Below are 25,498 nucleotides of genomic sequence, written 5' to 3' on the forward strand. Positions count from 1 at the left end.
ACTATTAAATAAAAAGTAAACATACAGGTGAAAACAATATCCAATGTTTTGAAATATAGTATCAAAGTGAGATCAGAACATAAGTTGTTTTTGGTTAACATCTTTACAGAGCATATTGCTGTATATGTATAGTTCAAGGACAAAATTTTACGTTAACTTATAAATCGTCAAGTTATACAATGGTTTATGGAAAACAACATTTTAGGTTCATCAAAGTGAACCCTCTGTCAAAGGCCTCCATTTAATACTTTGGCACAAAGGGAATACGCATGGAACGTGTATTTATTTCAAACAAAATGTTCCTGCTTCGGTTAACGGTTATAAGTCGTAACTTCATTCAAAATGTTGAATTTGTACAAAACTGGATTAATTGCAACATACAGAAAGTATGACAACAAAGAGGTTGCAAAACACTGCTTATACGGGTATATGCGGACTACTGTTTGTGCGAAACGTCATCCAAAGTATGTGTACGTTGTATAAGTTTAAAGCGTGTTGCTGGTATCCATGCCCCAATTTCTTGAACAAGTTTAGGTCCCCCAAAACAGGGTCAAGCTAAGCGCACTATTTATGTTTTGGATTGTGTCTTATTTTAAAGAGTTTTTAAGAAATTGAATTGTTTGATTATTCTGATAAACTTTTTTGTTTTGTTTAACAAATTTTAAGTAGTGTTTTTCTCGATATACTACGAGACGTACGCTTGTTATGATTATTTTGAGAAATAGGGCACAGGACAATTGTTTAATTGTAATCTTCTTCATAAAGGATCCGTTCACACATACATCTTGAGTCAGATTTAGAAAAGCAAAGTTTTAAATATCTTTGAAAAAAGGTCAAAATTGCTTTATCCATTACAAATAATCGCTTATACAATTAGGCACACATGTTTTGTCAAATTAATTACATTATTGATATTTTGAAACATTTAAGAATCACAAACTCAATGTCTTGGTTGGTAAGTACGGATTCTGATTTTTGAAGGCTCTTGCAAGGTCTTGGCAATTCCTAAATCCATACCGATACGCGTGCAAAAAACGATTTCGCGAACAACCATCAACATCCCTGTAAAACTAGCTTCACGTAAACATAGGGTTTCGGAACCCCTCTTAAAAATACCAACTTTAGATCAACGTTAAAACGGACCCCATATGTACAAGTACAGGAGCTTTTTATTTGTACTGACAACACAGCTGAAACATCAAAGCTTCCTGGTTTATATGCATGTATAGTATACCGCTTGAAAGGGTGATTGGACTTCCTCAGAGCTTTCTAAATTTTGCCCGGGTTAGAGGTGCACAAGTAGTATAAAGCGATATCATTTCATAATGACTGAAACGTTTTACCGGTTGAATCTAAATATCCTAGAAAAGCAAAAAAGGTTTTGAAGGTTTCACGCCTTACTGGGTAATAGCTCTTGCAAGACAAGTATATTTGTATAAGAAAGGAAAGAAGTGCATTAAAGATGAACGCCGGCCTGTCGGTTTAAGGGGACTCTGACAAAGATATAGAAACTGTAACATACATATAAATTATAGAATAATGTCCGTCCAACAGCCAGATAGCTCAGTTGTACATTTGTGTGTGGATGCCAAGGAGAAATACAATTGGGGACTAAAATATACACAATATAGAACGGTACAACGCCCTTATTGCCATAAAACGTTCCTCGTACGTTTGTATTCCTGCATGGTACATTTTTCAATAGTATCTAAAATAATATCACCATCATTTAAATAGTTTCTACAGTTATATATAGGCTAATAGTTAAATAACAATAATATAAACACCAACTCGTATGTCCATTAGACGGTTTCGTCTGAGTTCTTCAAAAGTGTAACATTATTCAAAATTAAAGAGTACTTCTTGTCAATGAGCATTTTAAATGCTGGTTTGTTTACTTTATGTTTGTTTACCCCATTCCATGAGGTAGGCAAAAAAGTATTAGAAAAATAAGCCTTTCGTGGAATTCATTACATACCCCAATATTTTACAAATTATCAATTAAAGATACATTGTCAGGTCACTGATCATTTAACACTGTTTGAACAACTCAGCTGGAGGTCGAGTCCACGTTACAAACTATGGACAACTGTTATGTTTTTCTGTCACTTCTTGTCCACGACCCCTACTCGAGCTGTTCAGCAAGGTCCACGATCTCCTGCACGACAAAGTCGAGATCAGTCCGGGTGATGGCGGAGTTGGAGAAAGCAATCCTGAAGAAGTTGGGCATACTTCCCAGTGGCTGGTACTGTAACAACATGGATCCCTTCTCCATCATTAGACCCTTCAAGCAAGCAGTCAGCTAGAACACAAAGAAAACGTAGGTATCCGTTAAATACAAACATTTCTAGCCTCCACTATCATCCAGCTTTATCCTTACAACTTAACAGACATCGCTTCACTCGGTCCGCACGCTCCGCTCTCTCACTCTGCTCGCTCCGCCCTTCTTTAACTTTGAGATTTTACACAACATATTTTAATTGTTACATAGTATATATATTTGCAGAAATTAGTTATGTTTTCCATAATGTTATGCTACAGCAACATAGATATATTGTACACCAATATGAACACCATTTTTTATTTCAGCGTGCTTTCATTTGGTACAGCAATAGAAACATTGAATTTTCATCTAGACAATTCGATGCGATTCCATAAAAATAATTAACTTGGCGACAAGGAAACCCTTTTCTTATAAGAAGATTCAAAACTTTTCAAATAATCCCTAAAAATGGATACTAAAATGAATGTTACCATTTAAAAGAACAATGTCAGTTACAGCGATCAATTAAAATGGAACTAGGACAACCAAAATCACATGCAACACGAATGAAACACTCGCCCTCTTCCTTACCTTGTGCAGCTGAAAGCTTCTGTCTTGATGGCTCTTGATTGCTCGAATCTTCTCAGGAGTGTACCAGAAACACACATTCGGGCCCTCTATCTACAATAGCTTACATCTTATGTACAATGCATAAGAAAACCAGATAATAAACGTAACTGTTTGATGTCAGAGAACATGCCTATTAGATGCATTTTGCAATCATTTTGAAATCAAATTCTTAGATATTATTTTATCAAAATAAAGTTTGTCATCTTATCTCGATTTTAAATGTTTAAATAAAATATTCACCAAATAATGTCTCCAGCAAACTTATGAGGCATCATGACCATTTCTTTTACACATCGCAGTACAGTGTGTGTATTTAACGTTATAAATGCAGCGTCGTAAAGCTGCACTCTCACAGATTTACCGTTTTTACAACTTTTTTATTTTTTTGTCTTGAAAAGAGCAAATTTTTGCGTAAATATCTGCAAACAAATGAAAAAAGATTGTTGACAAATGATCAGATCGCAGATTTTCATATTTCCGTTCGAAAATTAATGTTATTTTAACGGTTTAAGAAAAAATGCATAACACATTAATTTTTGAACTTAATTATAAAAATCTGCGTTTTAATTTTTTGTCAGCAGTCTTATATCACTGGTTTTCATGGATTTTTGCAAAAATTGGCTCGTTCCAAGACAAAAAAATAGTTTTTTTGTCAAACGTTCAATCTGTGAGAGTGCAGCTTTTTGACTTAAAAGATATTTCTTTCATATTCTTCACCAGTTCAAATGAAATAAAGGGTAGTCTATGCCGCTCAAAGAGCCCCGTCTTCGTGTTGTATTTCCTGGAGTTTTTTAAGGTAATTACTTTAAACAAACACTTCGACAAATCTGTTTCAAAAATGTTTTGACAGTGCTCCGTCAGGCGGCGGTTTTGTGAAATTGTTTGTCGAAATGTTTTAAGAAAGTAAACCCTAATTTAAACTCTACTGAAAGACCGAAGGCGGTGCTAATTAAGCGGCGTAGACAATGATATGTTTGATTTAAAATGGTGGTAAATAGTGTTTTTTTACTGTTATAGTCTTCATTTGAAGCAAAATATTGCACACTGAGTATAGAGCATAGAATAAATTATATGACGTCATTATCAATATAAAATGAACACCAACAGGATTTTAAGAAAACTAGCAGACTTGTCCAGCGGAAATAAATACACAAATGAGCGGTATCCTTACGAAGAGTTTACAAATGTTCATGAATGAATGAGCAAAGACTTACAGCAAAGAAAGACAAAAAATAACAAAGAAATGACCAATGACAATTAATTGGTTAAAACTCATTTAGGAGACAAATTTACCTCCTCCAAAACCAATTCGAAGTCTTCTCGCGCCTTCAGTTTTTCGAGCATGTACCTGGTGGAAATAGATCGATAAAAGGAAAATGTGTTAATTAAATCCTAGTATGTTCTTCGACACTTAGAAAGAAACAGTATTCAAAAAGACAAGTCATTTATCAAAACATCACATACCAACAGATACAACATGTACACTATTTGAAATTATTATATGCTTTGCGATTGTTCATAAAGATTTGTTTGAAACAGTAAAAATATCAATTTGACAGTTTCACTGTTTTGAAACCCGTTTACCTATCCATAAATAATATCAGCACGTACAGAGCTTGGACACATTATCAATGACGTCATTTCCAAATGACGTGGCGTACGCATACAGTTTGGTGTGTATTTGAAGTGCCCTTGAGCCATTTTAAGGCATACACATAATATATATATATATATATATTTGTTTCTTTGGAAAGAAGAACGCAATATATTTCACTTCTTCAACACCAACATTGAATAAAAGGCCTTAGAGGAATACATGTATAACACTTGGTGCTCACTAAGTTAAATATATATTTCGATCTTTAACACAAATTAATTATTATCCTCTATTTAATTTTTATTTTAGCAACGCATTACGATTGATGAACAAAATCCAACAGACCCATTAAAGCTTCTAACCACAAAAGTGTAAATATAAGTTACATTTAAAATAAGTAAATTCCGTAAAAGCGCGGAAAAGTGGAAATCAATTCTTTAGTGCATACCTTGCCATCTCGAAGTTTTTCTCAATTTGGTCTCTGAACCCATCGTCCCCCTGAAATGTGAATATGTGAATGTAATGTACGAGACGTCAGAAAGGAAATGGATTTTGCTAATACATTGTGTATGTGCATACGGGTATGTGCATAAATCTCGGTAAGCGCAGTGGTTAGAGCACTCGCTTCTCACAAAGGTGTCATAGGTTCGATTCGGGCCTGGTATCATGCGAGTTTTGGTTTTTAGTCACCAAGCCGGACAAATGGGATTTTACCGAGTCTCCACTTCTCCACCATATCACAAGAGCACAGTGATTTATATACAGTTATTAGTGATATTTCAACAATCGCTGTAAAAATGAACTCTAGGGCAAAAAATAATTGAGTCGATACTATGATTTTCAAATTATTACCCAAGAATATCTTGTGCCCTATAATAATATTCTTAAACTATGATATTTATCAGCATAATGCATAAGAGAATACGCTTTTCAGAGGTAAATCATGAGTTATTTTAAATATTTCAATGCTTTAATGCGGAAGAATGAGTTGAATGATGTGTAGTGTATTAAAGCAATGTCTTGAATATATTCGTGATTTAAGGGCAAGGGGCCATTAATACCAACAGTGTTCTTAATGATGTTATTACAATTCGAAATAGTGCAATCATTAATTTTAGATTTTTGTAAAATGTATGGAAACAAATATTCTTTGTACATGTAGTTTAATAAAAGTACTTTTCTGAGTCTGAGTCCAGACAAATTACAGCGCAAAAGTGGGTGAGGAAGGCTAAAGATGTGAATGTTTCTGAACTTCATGTTTTATTTAGTTTTGGGGAACTCTCCTTATCCCGGAGTTAAACAAACATCTGTTATAGTTATTGTTCAGTTATAATTTTTTTTAGCAAAGTTTACGAAGAAAAGGATTACAAATAGCAAATTTTTGCTAAAAAGCATGTGTAACTTTCCAAAAGTTTGTCGACATTAGAAACGATATAAAAATTGGTTTGTGTCAAAATGATCCACACTTCTCAGTCAACAATGTCTTGTGGTTTCTCGCTGGTATATTTTCAAAAAATAAAGATTATCAATTAATCATATTCAGATTGTAGAAAAAATGAGCTAAAATTTGATAATATCTTCTTTCGTAAAATATGCTCCTTTTTACAAATTCACATATTTAAAATGCATTCGGTAATCCTCGGCCATTTTTATCGGTTAACAATGTCAGAAATCAAGAAAGCAGCTGTCACTTGAAATACAGCAGTTAAACTTAATTACTTTACTCTTGGGAATCTTAATTATGTTTGCAATAATACACTTCACTGGCAATGGATTTAAACTAAGATCTACAAATACAAGCTAAAACACTACATCTAATTAATAATATCATTCAAAATTAAACGAACTACTTCTACTGATGTACCTGCATACATCCGATGTGGTTTTTGATAAAAATGGCCGTGGAGCTCCGAATGATTTTCAAATGACGTATGTATATTATGCTTGCTATATTACCTCCAGTAATCATTGCCGGTTTCGCGGCACTTTGGGTATAAAAATACTCATTTTGCGAACATCCCATCAACCGACGGGATTAAAACTCTACCTTGGCTTCAAAATTCTGTTTAAGTCACACTTGGGGATGTGACGGGGTCAAGCAGCCATTATAGGGCGCAGGCAGACCTTTATAAATTCAACAGCAACAACATCTACAAAACTAAATACAACTGAATTTTGCATTTATTTTAATGTTTTTGTCCAATAAACCAACCTCTGAACTGTAGAAGGCCGTTTGATAAAAAAACCTGACTTTACAACCGTAATCATGATAAAAACTGAAATACGATGTGCCGACTGAATTTCACATCGCAAACAGTCAAATTCGACTATTTAGCAGACAGTTTGACCTTTTATCATTCCAACATATCATTAACCCCCACATAAGCTTGCACTGAAAGCCATCGTTCTTGTGACAATAGAATATAACCACGAAGAAGATGGCATTGCTCAAACGTACGCCAAGACAACGACAGGAGTTGCGAAGCGCTTCTAATACATGCACTCAAACTCTTAGCTTCACGCGCAGATATACGTTGCAGATGAGTTTAAAATACGTTTACGAAATGTCTCTTTAAACTTGAACTTCGTTATAGGCTCGATGAGATCGCATAAATCCTTTTCATCGTGTTATCGTACATATCGTACGTACAATTCTAATCGTGTACAAAGTACACATAACTTGATGACGTAATCCGTACAAAAAGTAGTCCTTAAACGTATGCGTACCAATACAAGTTATTATTGCACCATACCCTCTCACTATAGCCCATCATGGAGTCGACCTTTTGGTCATCCGGACTCACCTTTGACCTCCACATGAGCCACAGCTTGAATACATCGTTGTGGCGGCCACATTGTATGGCCTTGTCCCCGGTGTCGTAACTGGTGTCGTAAACCTTGTCCTTCTGGTACAGATAGTCTGCACCCAACTCATTTGCCGATTGAAGAACTCCCTGTGGTGGATAAAAATTGTATTCATAATTGTTAATGTTGAAAACAAATTATAATGCACAAACTGTAAAATACCTTGTTTGGAAGTTGTTGTGTGTTTAATAGCTTAGAAAATATTAAAATAATGTTTATATTTTAACAAGTATTTATGTAAAATGCACAACTTCGTAGGCAACGCTTATTATGGCAATATTATTGTATTTTATGGGGAGTCGTTCACGTTTTAAAGAGTCAGCCATTTTATGTCAGAAGCGAACACAATGAGTGTTACAATGAAAAAAACATCATCAAACAAGGGGGCCAAGATGGCCAAATATCGCTCAACTGAGTAAACTTTAATGGTGCTCTAGACATTCTATAATTAAAGGGCAATAACTCTTGGGTGACTGTAGTAATTTGGCTTGTGATCGAACTCGTCCGAAGTATTATGCCCATACACACTCTAACAAAATTTGGTGATGAATGGACAAATGCTTGTAAAGAATTAGATCGGACAAGATCAATTTTATAAATTTTCAATAATTAAAGGACGATTACTCTTGCGTAACTTTAGTAATATAGCTGGCTATCGAACTTCTCCAAGATATGATGCCAATACACATTTTGACCAGATTCGGTGATTATTGGACAAAGGCGTTTTCAGTTATTGATCAGACAATACCAATTAAGGTCATTTCTATAATTTAAGGGTGCTAACTCTTGAGTGACCTCACTGGTATGGCTAAGTTCAACTTTTTATGCATATAAACATTCTGACTCAATTTTGTGAAGTTTGAACTAAGTAAGTGATCGGACAAAACCTATTTTAAAATCGATAGACATATATGTTGAAAAGTAGCCACGCCCCTGGTGGTCATGTTTTGTTAACAAATCAACAAAGGTTAAAGGAATTTGATACAAAAGTCACATAAAATACATTACTGTGAAATTATTTTAAAATCGGGACAGCGGTGTCTGAGGAGAAGAAGAATGTCAAGGTTTTTCCTTTCGGTTGCCATGGCAATCAGAGTTCTGCATGGAACCGCTTTCATTGAATGAATTTGGAACAATACCACACAGGGAACATTCATGTACAGTTTGGTTGAAATTGTCCCATTGGTTTAGGAGGAGAAGTGTTTTTAAGAAGTTGACGACAGACGGACGACGGACAATCACTTCATCACAATAGCTAACGCTTAGCGCTTTGTGCTCAGGTGAGCTAAGTCAAACAACAGGAGCCAATTGTATAAAACTTGGATAAGTTGTCCACATGTTATCTTTAGGCTTGTTTGCAGATTTAAATGATTTCATTGGTTGATATAAATATTCTGATAATTATTGACTAATCAATACTTAAATCAAACTAAAGACTTAACCAGTTTTATACAATTGGCTGAAGTTAAATTGTTAACAAAGGAGGCAGATATTCCTTGCCGGAAAGCGTTAGTAATGCTATTAAATGACATGCTGTGAATCAGTCTCTTTTATTACCAGTCTTTGAAAGACGCTTTTTTTGATATTAGAAGTAAGCTTAGGGTATCGATCTTTTTGATGGTTAAGAACAAACGAAAATCATAAAACGACACAGGAGCAGAAATAATGAAAAAGGTGTAAATCTTTATTCACCTGTTTTTTGACGAAGATGGCAGAACATTGGAGAGGGACGCCCATCATCTTGTGGGGATTCCACGTCATAGAATCAGCCCTGGAAATGAAACAAGCATATAAAAGCAAGGTTTCTTATCAGTTATTTTGGGAAAAATTGACAACCATCCTTGAATTTGGAATTTACGCGTGATTAGTTTTAAACAGGCAAGCTAGCCTCGATACCAGCTTTATTAATAAAACACACGTGGTCTCGGAACGGATTTTAGGCGATCCAGACAGAAACACATGAAATACATATTAATTTATTCCTATTGAAAACCAGACACATGCAATAGTATAATGTGAAAATACGTTACAATGATAAGTGTGTTTACATATCTTAATAAATAGTCTGATACCTGTTTACGCCGTCTAAAAGGTGGCGGTATTTTTCTGTGAACAGGACGCTGCCTCCCCAAGCCCCCTAAAATACAATTTTCATTTTTTATTAATTAGAGTTTCCCATTGCTTATTTTATTATAATACAAAATGTATGTATAAAGGCCAATGAAAACAACATTTTTTTTCTTCTAAATATTTGACAATCGTTTAAAATCAATTTCTGTATAAAATAAATAATAACATAAGTACAGATGTCAAATATTTAGGCAAAAAGCTTTGATTAGAAACACAAGAATAGGGCACAGATGACACTGCACGAGATACGTAAAACGTACAGACAACGCAGACCCGCCACACAAGTGTCATGATAGCTTTTATAAAATTTCACTATATGTTTGGCTAACCACCAAATGACGAGTTCACTTCGGGGTTAAGCTAGTTGATGAGCGCACAGCCTCACAATTGTTCCGACATGTATCCCACTATTACCTTCTCAATGATGTGCGCCTGGTAATGGAACTACTGATTCCAAATATTTTTAACGATAAAACGCGGCCAGGAACAAAACGCCGAACCTTATGCAACGCTCTACCATAAGGCCATAACTGAGCATCATATTGATATATGAACACGCATTCTGAATCATTTGGTCTGCTTTGAAATGGTAAATCATCAAAATGGTTTCACTTCGTACGTCAATGTGCATCCAAATCCCGTATTTCTCGCATACATCCGCTATCGGGTTGACGGGGTCAAAGGCGCCCAGTACGGTCGTCCCGCATGTAGCATTCACAAAGAGTGGCACTGCGCCACCGGAAACAACACTCTGGACTGTTTCTTCTAGCGCTGCAACGTTCATACGGCCTCTGGGGAAAGTATAATTCGGACTAAGTTGTGTCCCTCAAAAATGACGATCAAAAAACCCAGTGGGAAAACTATTTCTTTTCTATAATTCATAACATATCTTAATATATAGCGTTTGTATAACAAATTATCTGAAGAAATACTTTTAAATCAACAGTTGTTATACTCTAGAATCTTGAACTAGAATTTCAAGTGAAAACGCTGAATTTCGAGAATACGAATATCCTCAAAAGCTGTCACCATGCATATATAATATATGAAAGACGCTGACATTGATTTTTTTATGACGATTAATTTGATAAAGAACAGTTTACAAACAAAAGGATTTTTTCAATGTCTTTGTACGCTCTTCACATGCAACTAAATTGTCTCGCCTGTCTTCACCACTTTTGAACATGTACCATTATATGATCAAGTTATTAAGTATATTTCAATATTAGAATGAATTTCAACAAAAGACGTCTATTTAAAAAAATAATATTGCATTGTCCAAAAAAATTAACTTGAACTCCTCGCCAAACAAACTCTACAAGTCGCAATAATTTCTTTGGCGACTTGTTACATTATTCTTATTCTTCTTTCATCGTTCTGTACATCTGTTAGACCTTCAGGCACTCATCACTAACGACATAATGACACATATTGCCTTACCTGGCGTCCGTCTGAATGCTGTAGACGTTATCCAGGCCGATTCCAAGCAGGACAGCTGCTTTCTTGATGGAAAAATGACTCTGAAATACAACAAGCACATGGCCCCGTGAGACAAATTAAGTACGATCAATTAATACAGCAGCATATCAAATAATTATCCCCGAAACATTTTGATTGTATACTTATTATATATAATTGAACAAAGAAAATCCGTAACACACTTTGAAAAATCCAGTAGTATTATCTTTCTTCGAGAACCTATGGTATGCCGGCCAATAGGGACTTGAACATTGCTTGTGATAATCGTCAAATATAACAAATATTTACAACTTTTTGTTGACATCCCACAATACTTTTCAACACCAAAATGATTTAGTAACAGTGAGAAATTTATGATAATTATAAGGGTAGGGCAGAGCGAGCAAGCTCTACTTAGTATTTAAGGGTTTAGATTATTATTTGTTTTCAGCAGGTGTGGAACAAACTTATGATATCATGTCTGTTTTATTGTAAAAGTGGAATTCTTCACTTCCTAGCGTGACACTTAACGAGGGCCGATATGCAACTTTTTTATTGGAAATGTAGTCTATAATCTAAACATACTCGCCAAAATTAGTGTAGGCAAGTATACCTGGGCAGAAGTGAAGACAGCAAACTTCCTGCCATCAGCCATACCAGTATGCTTGATGCCTGGATCTGCCACATGACGGGCAACCATCAGGCCATAAAGGTTAGATATTGCCCCTCCTGGAATGAAGGTTTACACCACGATATTGATTCTTCTTAAATTGGTGTTCGCTCCAATGGAACAAATGCATTTAAGCATGCTTATATACGCTAAACGTTGAGATCAGTTTGAGATTAAGCGTAAACCGGATTAGCAACGAGTTGTTTTCTCTGATTGTTCCAAGGCGGTAACTACAAAACTCAAAAACACATTGGTCATGATAATGTTAACGGTATGCGTTTTGTTGTTTGTTTACTTGTTTGCTTGTTTGGCTATTTTAGTTTGCCATTTAACAAGGCCATTGTAGAATATACTGTCTTGCAATAATCTCAGAGTTTTGACATTTGTACTTTTCTGTGTTTTTTTTATGTCGTTTCAGGGCTTCAATAACATTTCTTTTTGTTTATTTAATTGGACTGGTAAGTTTTTTATATCAAAGTATAAGCAAATATGGAAGTGTTTATAAATTAGTAATGTAATATTACCTGGCGCGAATATTGCGTCACCATCCGACCAGCCAATCAGCTGCTTCATTCTCTGTAGGACAGTCTCCTCCATGAGTGTAAACACCGGAGCTATCTCGTACGTAAACCTAAAATATAAGTGGCCTCGGTAGGTCTTGGTTACATGGAATTATGGTAATTGACGTTTTATTATACATTTGGTAGGTAAAGTTTTATAAGAAAATCGGTAGGTCATGTTTTATATTAACTTAAGTTTGAATCTGTAGGTCATAATAACTTAGGTATGAATCGGTATGTCATGTTCAATAAGAAATTTGGTATGAATCGGTATATCATGTCCAATTGGAACTTTGGTTTGAATCGATAACAAATAACATTTTATGGCAATATGTCGATAACATGCTCATTTTATATCGAATATCATACCATTTTGCATTGTTTTCCGACTTATGTAATACATGTTCATGTATTCTAAAATCAATTGATAAATTCTTAAAAAGCTTTAAGTCTTGTGGTGTTATTTGCCTCTTGTTTTGTCGGCATTTTGTCTCCAGTATTGTGCCTTTAAAGGGACTCGCTCATGGCTTTTACAATGCACCTTTTTATCACAAAATAAAGAGTAGCAAATCATAAGGAATGTTAAAACAGCTATGACAGATATGAAAGCTGAAACCATTCAGCAAATGTTGATATATGCTCAAATATCGTCTTTAAAGACCACATTTATCAATCGCGTTATTAACGGCATTGGTTGACTGTCATGATCACGTGATGGTATCATGTATTCTTAAAAGGTAAACATATCTTTGTATTTCCTTATGGCCTAATGGATATGGCGTCGGACTTCCATTTTTCCCCTGATTTTACCGGCGTGGGTTCGCACCCCACTAAAACCATTTTAATACTTTATTTGTATTGATATACGAGTTTTTAGATGTAATACCAAAAAAACTAGTTTTTGATCAAAACTTGAACGAGTCCCTCTAAATCAGAATTTTGGTCCATTTGTCCCTTTAGTTTCCATTGCTTAATTTATCAACACAACAATACAGTTCCTAAATCGTTTTAAGGAAGTATTTCTTCGTTTTCCCATTGCATCATTATACTGAACAACTAAAAATTTATTCTCATTTAAATGCAATAATAAGGAACTGTTGTTACTGATATCTGTTTAACGCCTCTGAATTATAACTACAGTTTTTCGCGTTTTTAAATTACTATTTATTTGGACAGTTTAGTGAAAAATAGAAGCAGTCGCATCAAAAAATAATGCTTGTTAATGTTTTACTAAAAAAACATGCGCGGGAACGAAACATGAACTTGGTGTGGCAATATGTCTTATTACATGTTTGTGTTTGCTGCTGCGGTCACCCACTCAGCTGCAAGACCAATGATGTCAATCCCTGTTGACAGCTGGTTAAGAAAGTGTGGGTGGGCTGGAATAAAAACGCAGCAGCATCGAAATAATGTTCAAATAGCGTTTCGGTGAAGAAAACTTTAAGAAATAGTAAAGGATTTACTGTCGTTGTTCAACACATGGGCTGCAAATTCATCTTCAGTTATATGTTCGGTTTCGTATATCCATTGCTACACATAAAAATAGTCTCTGGTTATTCTGTTGAATTAATATCTTTTTTATACTTTTACTAATACATCTTTGGATAAGCGTGAGGTTGAGCGCTCTAAACTCAGTGTAACAGCCCGTGAATATTATTATCGCTGACCAAATGTCAACTGAAACATTTAACGATAGACAGTCCAATACGTGGCGTCATTGACCACACCAGAAATATCATTTTCAAGGAAAGAGTTTGTTGCTGAACAATATAGCATATTGGATTATTAACAGTATATACAGTGTGTTTATACCATGTGGTAAATTGCGTCATATAGACTGACCTTTGTGTCATTGTAAATGGTGAAGAAAAAGAAAAGTTATCTTTGTTTTAAGTCTTCATTAGAAGCAAAACTTTACCTTCCGACGCAGCCTTATTGACGTTATTTACCACGTGGTATACAAACTACGATGCATACATCTGAGTATTTTTGTGTTGAAGTAACGCCCTTAAATAACAATTGGTCGGCAGCTTACCTGTCTTGACGCAGTACTTGAGAGTCTCCTTGCAGTCACTGAGCAGCTGCTCTAGATCTCTGGGCTTGTTGTCAACATACAGACAGTGGTCCATCATTTCCCGAAGTTGGTGAGGGTGATGGAAGTCCTTAAAAATCAATTAAACTTTACTTATGGATGCCGTTAGTATTTGATTAAGTAAGTATTCAAGAGGCAGCTAGATGTTCAAGATTTAAAGAATTGATGCCAATATCTGAGTTGCATGTTTCAAGATGTTTATTATTTGCATGATCATGAAATCACTGAACCTACGATAAGATACATCATCAAAATTACAGAACTCAGGGAGAAAAAAAGGTATAATACGGAACTAATGGAAACTCCAAATGACTTGTGCATAGTGAGAATTTATCATACATTACTGAAAATGTCACTAGCAAACGGAATACGTAAAATTTTAGACATTCGTGAGGTAGATACGGTACATGGATACTGAATATTATATGCGTTTCGGAAATACGTACCTGCACCCGCAAGTTCATTCGAGTAATAATCCCTGTAGTATGATTTGTAACACAACATTATCAATCGACAAAGACATGTAAAATAAAACTCTTCTAGCACATACCAAAACTTTGGAGGAGACATCTCGTTCGGACCTGAGGTATTTAGCGATGATCTTTGACACCTCGGAGAGGAAACTGACCAGCCGCTCAAACCCCGCCTTGTTGTTGAATTCTGCAAGATCTTTTAATTTTAGACTGATATGAGAATCATTCATAATACCCGTCGTTAAATGTAAATGCGAAATATCGTATAGCTTCGTCGGCTACCCGCGGTATGCGCATCATGAACCGCGGGAAAAGAATATATTTTCTTCCTGTTAGGTGTTATAGCGTCAGAATTATAAGCATTGTTTTCAATGTCAAAGAATATAATTCTAGAAAGCTCAATCTACGGCACTAATACTTTTGGTTGCATCGTAGTTTCGAGTCTCACCAATATCACAAACGTTTGAGTTTCATTTACTTGCCAAATAGTCGTAAATCCTGCAGTACCTAATGTTTACAAATGGGTAGCGTGAGTGCCGTGAGTGCCGACGATGATCTTATACACATATACGGTCTTTACATGGCACATCAGTGTATTTGATAAAGAAAACACACGCATTTATTGAACATTGTCGGCCTTAAGAACTATTAATACCCATGCGAGCAATTCATTGACATATATATTTAATTTAATTAACAAATAAGTAAGTTTTGATCGTATTGTTAGGCACGAATACACGAAAATAAGGGAATCGGCAACAAATCCGTTCTTTGGCTTTAACCCGATACACAACGCTCTTAAAGTAATTCGCACATGGTTTGTAAAATGCACGTTTTTAATTATGAAATAAAAGTCAAAGGTTACAACAATAGTACCAAAAGCTGGAACCATTCAGCAAATGCATATATGCACATATTTGCTCAAATATCGTCTTTGAAGACCACAATTTTCATTAGCGTTAGTAAAGCAATTCAAAATGAATTACGGCTGTTGGTGTTGCATGATTGGTTGATTGACATTATCACGAGATGTTATCAATGTATCGTAATGTTATGTTTCAGCAATTTCGATATCATAGAGTAAAATAATGGTCCAAAACATGAGCGAGTCACTGTAAAGGTTAAGTCTTGGGAGACATTTGTAAGTAACATTAGAAAGTCAGAATTAAAACTAACCTGAGGCAAAGACCTTCTCAAACTCGGTCCAATCAAACGACATACTCTTAGAACGATCCAGAGCAAACTCCGTCTGTCGAACCGCGTGTGGTTTGCCATTCCAACCAGCTGAAGTCATGAATGAAAGTGTTTTGTTTTGTATTTGCACATTTAAACATTTTAACATGTTGTCGACGTGACATATACGTTACGGGGTTAGTAGGTGACCCGATATGGGATATACGGTCTCACTCGATATATATTCCTTTGCCCCATATATCACATATCGGGTCACCTACTAACCCGGTAACTAATAATATAAATTATTTTACACGTCTGATATTCCAAAAGTACATGTCCAAAAAATGATAAAGTGGGACTGTCATGATGACTGTCAAAATGACCCCCATAACAGTTCAATTCAGTTAAAATGTTATGTTTAAATGTGGAAACTTTTTTTACTTAGATACGGATGAATATTCACATAGATATTACATCTCTCCAAAATCGTACATCAAATTTACATACAACATTGACCACTTCAAGGTACATGGAATGGCCATTTCAAGGTCAGAGTATGAAAACTACCCCTTTTCAATATAATTTTCTTCTATTTAAGTTTATTGATTTATTTGGTCTTTCTTTGAGACTCATTTGCTATTAAATGGAATCTTAAAATTTCAAATACGATTGAATATAAAAGCTCCTATTTCAGCTGATATTTTGGAAATAAACTTTAAACACAGTCTTGATTCTGATTTAGAATGCAACAAACGTGAATACGGGCAGTTTAAACGATTTCTGACAGTATGACATCATTCAATTTTTGAAAGACATCGATCGCTTTTTATTTCACCTTAAATTTCTGCAGCATAATATAATAAGCAGATATTGATATCTTGCGTAAGTAATATTACCATCATCATTGTCTAATGTTCTTTTCAACACAAACTCATGGCATTTCAGTAAAACAAATCAATGTTCTCAATTACCATATAAACGTGTCAAAAATACCCAAAATATGCAAATTTGGTCACGAATCTTTAAAACGAAAAACATATCTTAATGGCATACACAACTTAGCATTTCAAAACCAGGGTAAAGATCATTTGAATGTCAAAATGCAAATATGACCAATATCGACAGCGCTAATACTAACATATTTGTCATAACATTAGTAATATCACAAAACTGTTTTAATTATATTATATCTCTTTTCCCATATTAAAAGTCAAGTTAACCATACAATGTCCCTACTTTAGCGCATCTAAGTATGCATTAACAAGTGACATATGTATATTGTCGTGTTTACCATGCAATCACAGCCGGAAGTGACATCTTTCAAACCCATCCATTTTTCTCCTACCAAATGTGTTGATATTCTAGAGGCAAATAATCCAATGAACGGTTTTTCAATTTTGTCTTGTAGACACAATAGGGCTCCAGCAGCCCTTTGAATTCTTTTTTGTAGTTACTGTCAAAACCAAGCCGCAGACGCGCTCTTCAAAAGTCAAACCAGAGCTCATTCAACCTCATTATGGCTACCGTCAAAACCTTATCTGCCAAACACTCACCACAGACTGACTGTTCTCAAACTCGATCAAATTTCACATAAACATTAGTTTTGATTTACTTGAGACCATTGTGTAAAGAAATTAAGTAAATTCAGTGCACTGTTAATCCAAATTTTGCTGCAATGAAGTTTGTCTAGAGTCGACATACTGCAGTAGGGAAAATTCAAAATAAACACAATCGCAGCTACAATAAAGTACATCAGTTGTGAAGCAAAAAGGCAGCATAAAAATCGGCATTCTTAACCACAAAAGTCTTCTACATAAGCCCTTCAAGGGTCTGACAATTTATTTTGTGGCTACAGTCAAGCATATCCATATATAAACAAAGGGTCTAGACTGAAGTCAGTCCAGTTCTCTACCGTTTTTGTTAGTATTACAATAAAAAACGATCAAACAAACGCCTGTAAAGCTCTAATTATTAAGCCTCCTCAGTGCTAAACTGATCACATTTTGGCCTATTCATAGCTAACAAATCGTGCATTTCTGATAAAGCCTTTTCAGGACCAAAAGAAAACTACATTTCGTAGCAATAAGCCCGATTCGGAGCCAAACAAACCCATGTGCTGCTCTAATTAAGCCTACTCAGTGCCAAACTGACCACATTTTGGCAACCATCAAGCAGATTTTGAGCCAAACAGATTCAAGTATAGCTCTTATTAAACCAAATCGTGCAAAAACAAAATGGTTTGGCAACCGTAACCATATTCTGCAAAATAATTATATGTACATTTCGAATGAAGCATACTCAATGTCTAAAGCGCCAAATCATGGCAACAATAAAACCCGTTCAGAGCCAAACAAAAATGGATGGCTTTTGTTAAGCCTACTTAGTGTCAAATAACACAGTTTATAAATCTCATTAAGAGCAAGATTAACCAAAACGCAACTCTAGTTAAGTCTTATAAATGCCAAATACACCATTTCTTGGCAAATAAAGTAACTTTTTGCAACTAAATATTATTATTAAGCTAAGCCACTAAATAAGACATTTATTCATCTCATAGTTAGTCCCACAACTATTTATTAAGTTAAACATAATTATGGTTCTGGCGGCCATACTGATGAATTCAGGGTGGGTACTGAGCTTGTATTATCATATTAATATTATATGCAATTGTACCAATTACAAAATTTTATCTCAGTATGCATAATTTGATCACATTATCACCCTACTTGAATCAATTTCATGTGTAAATACATCATTAACGATTTCTTATTGAGCACATGGATCAGAATTGCCTTCCATTTGTTCTCATGTAATTTTAAGTGCTTACGCTATTAGCATAGTGTATGGATACTGCAGTATCATCTTTGGTATTTTTGTGTTAGAATTCATAAAGTTTTCATTTTTATTGTAGACAGTGGCAATGATATGGGCGAAATGTATTTTCGTCTTACTTCAGTACATTTAAAGCACGCTAGAAGGAAGTATTCGCTTTCAGTCTGTCTAAGATTGCAGTTTAAACACAATCTAAACACATTTCGAGACATCTTGGGTTCTTCATTTTATTCTCCTGTTTCAATGTTAAGAGAGTGATGATTTTAATGTCATCCAATTATTTCTAAAAGTTTTACTCGTGGTTTTGAAAGTAGGACCAATTCAGTTTATTGCATATGTTTATTTTCGCATAAAAAAGTATGTATACATGTTATTAATTCGTACCGAATACGTTTTCACAGAACTTCCGTGTTTTATAATAGATCATCAAATAAATAACTCAAATACCTGTTGAATCATGATTTGATGAAAAATGGCGCACTTTAATATAATTATCTATTCGCTAACCTTTTAAAGCTTAAACAGCAGCACTTGGCACCGTAATTCAACCTTGACCCTCCCTTAGTTATTCAATAAAGTACAAAAATCAACCAACAAGAAACACTGAAGTAAATTTAGAAGTTTTATTTTTATTAATTCAAAGGTCAATACATGCCAATGGCTGTAAAGCCAAGTACAGAATTGAAACAACATTTGCACTGAATTCAATTATATTCATAAGTTACACAAAAATGCTTCCGGAAAAACTGTTTATGTGGCTTTATAAAATAAAGAGCAAACGCTCTTATTTTACCAGCCCGATCTATGCAAATATTGCTCGTGGACCACCGTAATTATACACGCATCCCATAAATATCACTGATTTCTGCCCAAATAAGTAACACCGAATGGGGGTATTCATTTCTTTTTTAATGTATTTAAGGGCAATGACTTGTTACTTCTATTTTACTGATCAAGATTAATGTGCACCGGCGCACTATGACTATACACATTTCAAACAGGTTTTATATACTTCTGTCAATTAGTTGAACAGTATTGGCTCCAGACGGACGGACAGATGAATGATGATTATCAAAACCAATTATCACTTTTCGAATATTTTAAAGAGGTATGTATATTTTGCGTTGTCCATACATCTATCATTCATGGATAGATGTATGGACAACGCAAAATATACATACCTCTTTAAAATATTCGAAATTGCATAAAACGTAGGGCGCGTTTGGTTTTGTCAACAATTTCTGAATAAAACAACCAGTGCATAAAATGTTAAAATCTTTCATCAAGTATAAAAAGTGGTTAGGTTATACCTGACATGACTGCTTGCAATTAGATCAATCATCAGCACAGGAAAAGTTATTTTATTGACAAAATCTATTCTTAATAAGTTAAATACATGCGTTCTGGACTTAGAAGCTCCAGATTAATTTTTCTTTTCAGATTTGAGATCTTAAACATTCAGCTTGTCTGAACTTTATAACAATAATATGTACCCCTGTATAAAGAAGTATATCTATTAGGGATGGCAACGAGTACCCGAGTACTCGATCGAACGTCCGAGTACTCGAGTACTAAATCACTACTCGAGTACTCGGATTTTTTTTAAATCTATAAAAAACACCAAATACACGATTTACAGACAAAATATCAAATCTGGTTAGTTACCAAGAGGACAATTTACGGTCCCACTAATCCCCGCTGTGTACACGATTGACCTCAATCAATTAGTTGACAGTTGTTGTAATAGTTGCAATCGGTCAACAAAGGACCCCTTTTTCAAATTAGCACTGAAATCAATTAGCGAAGTTTTGATAGCGGTACTTTCACCTACACATTCTATTGTATACCAATTAGAAACCTTTCACCAAACAATGGACGCTAACGAGCGAAAGAGTATCGACCGACGAAATTGATTTCTTCATGGGCGTATTTTTGCAATGATTATCACAATTGATTGGTTGATATTTTATATCAAGAATTATGAATATTAATGAGGTAAACAACAATTACACAGTACGAAAAACTACCATTTAAAAAAAAGTAGAGTAAACAACTGAACTTCGTACTGAATTTCGTTCACTATTTTTATGTATGGTATTAATTTTCGTTCATTGTAATTTTGATTGTTGTTCATTTCTGCAGTGCATACTTGTATATTATCTATATTCCGACTAACTATCCGAGTCGGCCATTGCTATACTTTCCATGCACTCTTCCATGTTCTCCTTCGACGGACCATTTATCGCCAATATTTTCCTATCATCTTTTTAACATCAACAAGATAATTTACAGCCAGAAGTGTTTTGCCTTCCAGAACGATGGTCCTCTGTTTACTGAATTGAGCAGTTCGTTTTTCATCATCGGCATTAAGCTCCATTTCTAACAGACAATACTTAAAAGATGTATTTTGAATGAACTGACAATGCATTTTGAATTCTTTGTGCGTTGATTAAATTTCTGACTTCATTATACAGTCCAAATATTTGTCAGTGTGTATAATAAAAATAGGATTGACAGAGGGTTTGAGTAAAATAGTAAAGTTACACCGTGCGACAATAACGCGTGGCTTAAAATGCTTTGTTTGCAGATACCTGACTAACATGCACTCAGTAAAGTCATCTATAAAGTAAAAGTTCAGGGATGTAAACTGAAGTTTTTTTTCAAAGATACGCACACCAAGACCACTGTAAGGGTATCGTTGATAAATAATTCGGCATTGATATTTTGTATTCTTTAACTGTTCACTCACAGAAACATGACCCGAAAATACAATTAATTAAAATAATTTCATCGAAATATAGTGACACAAATAAAGAAGTAACCCAAATAAGTTGGTTAGCAACATACGAGGGCATAGCCAGAAGTTCGTGGAAAAGCTTGATAAAATGAAAACAATATGCAGCATATCTTTAAAACTTTCATATAATAATAATCAGATATTTTGAAATTAGGAATGTGAGTTTCATCGTATAGCATGTTATAACGACAACATAGTGATCACTATGGAAACAGGTGGTCGCGCATTCATCCGCAGTTGCTAAAAAACATGACAATATCTTGTTTTGTTGACCATTCACATTGAAATCAATAAAACGGGGCGAAAGTTTGCACATATGACGTGACGTCAATAACGTGTGATGATGTTAAGTTTTAAGTCAGTGCTTTTGTTTGTTTATTTCAAAGATAACATTTCATACTGACGGTATGGTTAAATTTTGTTTAAAATGACGCCAGAAGACAGATTGAAAAAACGGGCAGTGATACAGTTCTGTGTGAACCTCAGAAAAACTCCATCGCAAACACTTAAACTGATGAATGAAGCATCGAGTGAAACTCCATTGAAGCGAATGCTCGTGTACAAGTAGCACAAGCGGTTCAGTGAGGAGAGGTAGAGCATTTGTGACGACGTGAGGTCTGGGCGACCGGTTTCACAAACTACGGAGAGTGACGTCGATGACGTGAAAAACATCGTTGACGCTGATCGTCGAGTTACTACTATTCATGAAATATGCAAGATGTTGGACTTGAGTTATGGGTCGGTACTGAGGATAATGAGACAGTTTGAAAATGAGTCGAGTGCGTGCGTGTTGGGTTCCATGGCTGCTGACAGAAGATGAGATGAGCAAAAGAGTATGGGAATCACGCCGATTCTTAGCTCGGTACGAAAAGGAAGGAAACCGTTTTCTTGAGAAGATAGTCACTTTCGATGGAACCTGGCTGTTTTATTACGACCCTGAGACAAAACAGCAAAGCAGTCAATGGAAGACTATCGGTTCCCCGCCTCCGAAGAAGGTACGATCATCCCGCTCGATAGGAAAGCATATGTTCATTGTCTTCTTTGATGTGCACGGTGTTATTCTACTCCATGCGGTTCCGCAGGGCCAATCTGTGACGGGGGCTTACTATTCTAAGGTCAAGTGATATATAACACAATTCATTTTTATCACTATTTAGTTCTTGATTAATTCTGTATAAAACAATGTTTAAAATAGTTTATGATTAAAAATATGGGATTGAATAAGTGTTAGTTTTAATTATGATATTTGATGTAGTACGCAAAACGCGACATATGCATAATGTTATAAGCCTCATTTATGTTCTCCAGTTAAGGTTTTGAGGAGTGACTTTTACAGGGCGATGGCATTAAAGAGACCACAGACGTTGCATGATGTGTGGTTTCTTCACCAGGATAATGCACCAGCGCATAGATCGGAGGAGGCCCAGACTACCGCGACAATCCACTTTGAAGCGGAGATCCTTCCCCACCCCCCTTATTCGCGGGACCTAGCACCATGCGATTTTGCCCTATTTCCGAAAGTTAAATGTGAACTGAAAGGTAAACGCTTTAATGACTTTCAGGAACTACAGAGTGAAGCTCAGACACGCCTGTATTCTTACAAGTCAGAGTGATTAGTGACATTTACCGGCAGTAGTAGCGAGACATCGACGTTGTATTGCGGCGAACGGCTCTTACTTTGAGAAGTTATGACGTTGACGTCAGATTCTGACGTTTGAACTGCGGGAGCTATACTGACCTCATGTTAATTAAAAAGCTGTAGTTTTTTTTATATTGTATGTATCACTTTGAAATTTTATATGTCATTTACAGCTGAAATAGATTTTATAGCGAGCTGACGTTCGTTGAAAAATGTTAAAATGTGTTAATTTTTTTAAGCAATTCCACGAACTTCTGGCTATACCCTCGTACTATTATATATCATAGCCACGCATGTCCATACCAAATTGATGAGGAATGTCAACCTGAGGTTTGACAGTAACTGTTTACACTCAGCTTTAACCATTTATTTTTAACTAACACTTTTACTGTTATTATATACATGTACATTTCTGGAAATGTGTCTACCACCAACCGATACATTTTGTCTGAACCTGCAAAACCCATAAACTAACCTCAGATTTTACGTGGAAGGTTTCACAGCATCTACATGTTTCTTATAAAAAATGAAATGAAATCGTAAAAATCTAAGATTTGTAGACCTGTGACGATGTGTTCACATGAAATCTTGGACAAAAATAAACCAACTATTTTCTGTATATCGTTAACCGTATACACCATCATCCTTTTAATTAGCAGATGCAATTAGTTGTGGACTTATGAATACCGAGGTTAAATTTCACAGTACGCCTTTTAGGTCGTTGACGTCAGAAATGTATTGAATGGACCCTTATTATAGCGGAGTGAATAGTCTCTGAGAGCGCAGAGGTTATTGCATAGGAATATTTTAATTAAATGGCAGATTTCGTCGTAGGTTCAACGCCTTTCAAAGCTTCGTACTATTTTCAATAATTGCATATACTAAAAAGGCATACATAACATTCTAGTAAATAAAGTCATCGACCAAGCGTTCTACGCAATATAAACAGTCATATTTTAATAACGCACTAAATATGTTCCGGCGACAAGACATATGTTGTATTAAAATAAGAGGCGGAACATTCCCGAACTTGCAGTCTGATTCTTTAATTGTTATTAAATTGGTCACATACTTTTACTCTATCGGTTTAAGTAACAAATTGTATTTACAGATCATAAGTGGAAAACTGATTTTGTAAACTTGTTTTAAAGAAATATTCTTAATGCATAAACGCAAATTTACACACAAAATTCGTATAAAAGTAAACAAAAACGGGTTTGACCTAAAAATTTACCGATGTAAACAAGGTCGGCTACCCGCTTAGTGCAGTGGGTAACACACTCGTTTCGTTGAACAAGGCACCGGGTTTGATTCTCGACATTTGCGTATGTTACTTGATTCGGGGTCACACAACCGGATTTATTTTCGGACACTTCGGTTTTTCCCAAAACACAATACCACTCTCTCGCGTAAAATCGTGCCAACGAGAGTGACTTAGCAAAATTTTATATAACCAATTTTGCATATTTTCTAAAATAAATAAAGTTCAAACTTAAAGACGTAACAAAAAGCCAAAACAACAATTACAGCAAAACTTACCTGCCCGGGCGAATCTAGTATTATCTCCATCTAAGCACGACTTTTCTTTTTCATTGTCCTGCTGCTTTTCAACTTCCTTATTGGACAAGGACTCCATCTGTTCAGCAAAACTCAAAATATTAAAATGGAGAAAATCATAGCAAAATAAACTTGAGAAGGCATGGTGCAAAGTATGATGTATTGCACAAGTGGTCATTGACTGACATTTCTCTCATTATATCACTTTAGAAAATGATTTGTGTTTTAATGACATTAAGAAACATTGTTTTCTCCCCATGTTCCATGAAAACTTAATCCATAAATTGTGTTTAAATACATATGGCCATTTTAATAACAAACCTATTAGTATTTAAATTGAAACTAGTGAGCTAAAACCACATTCATAATAATTTATATTATAATATATAATATGTCAAATTAATACGATATAAAGTAAGTGGTTTAAGAACATATTTCCTGTTATTAAAATAAATAAGTTAACTAAGATATCTACTTCTATATAAGCTCCAAATTATTTAAATGACCTAATATAACATATAACATCTTTATAAAAACTATAAATGTTTGCAGAACACAACTTAATAAAACTTTTTCGCGGTACCTTAAATTCCTTCAGCTATTAACAGACCTAAAGAATGAATGAAGGAACGCCCAAACTGGTACAAATCTTCGACTGAGCTTTTCGTAAACAACCAGACTTAATCGTGGCTCTGTCCGTAATTTACTTATGTCAAGCCTAAATAGAATTCTAGAAAATTGGCAAAATCTTCACATTAA

At 35.0% G+C, this 25,498-nt stretch overlaps 1 protein-coding gene across 1 annotated transcript; it reads right to left on the reverse strand.

The window, feature by feature from the left end:
• Positions 1–1,862: 1,862 nt before the first annotated feature.
• LOC128235459 (glutamate decarboxylase 1-like) lies at positions 1,863–24,818 on the reverse strand. The gene is made up of 16 exons (XM_052950280.1): positions 24,722–24,818; positions 15,915–16,022; positions 14,816–14,925; positions 14,209–14,335; positions 13,462–13,552; positions 12,138–12,244; positions 11,557–11,672; positions 10,926–11,005; positions 10,105–10,276; positions 9,428–9,492; positions 9,048–9,126; positions 7,295–7,444; positions 4,939–4,988; positions 4,187–4,241; positions 2,855–2,944; positions 1,863–2,302 (listed from the first exon to the last, which is right to left on the reverse strand). The coding sequence occupies exons 1-16, from the start codon at positions 24,816–24,818 to the stop codon at positions 2,126–2,128; spliced, it is 1,674 nt and encodes a 557-aa protein (XP_052806240.1). The 3' UTR covers positions 1,863–2,125.
• Between the last annotated feature and the right edge of the window lie 680 nt (positions 24,819–25,498).

The sequence above is a fragment of the Mya arenaria genome, chromosome 5, assembly GCF_026914265.1.
Source record: "Mya arenaria isolate MELC-2E11 chromosome 5, ASM2691426v1".
NCBI classification, from domain to species: domain Eukaryota; kingdom Metazoa; phylum Mollusca; class Bivalvia; order Myida; family Myidae; genus Mya; species Mya arenaria.

What these genes read in the sequence shown, in the direction of transcription:
- LOC128235459 (XM_052950280.1), bottom strand. Translation starts at nt 24,818, where the DNA reads ATGGAGTCCTTGTCCAATAAGGAAGTTGAAAAGCAGCAGGACAATGAA. An exon ending in TACTAGATTCGCCCGGGCAG is followed by an intron (nt 16,023 to 24,721) that starts GTAAGTTTTGCT and finishes TCATGACTTCAG; the next exon opens with CTGGTTGGAATGGCAAACCA. An exon ending in TGACGCAATATTCGCGCCAG is followed by an intron (nt 11,673 to 12,137) that starts GTAATATTACAT and finishes CCTTCATTCCAG; the next exon opens with GAGGGGCAATATCTAACCTT.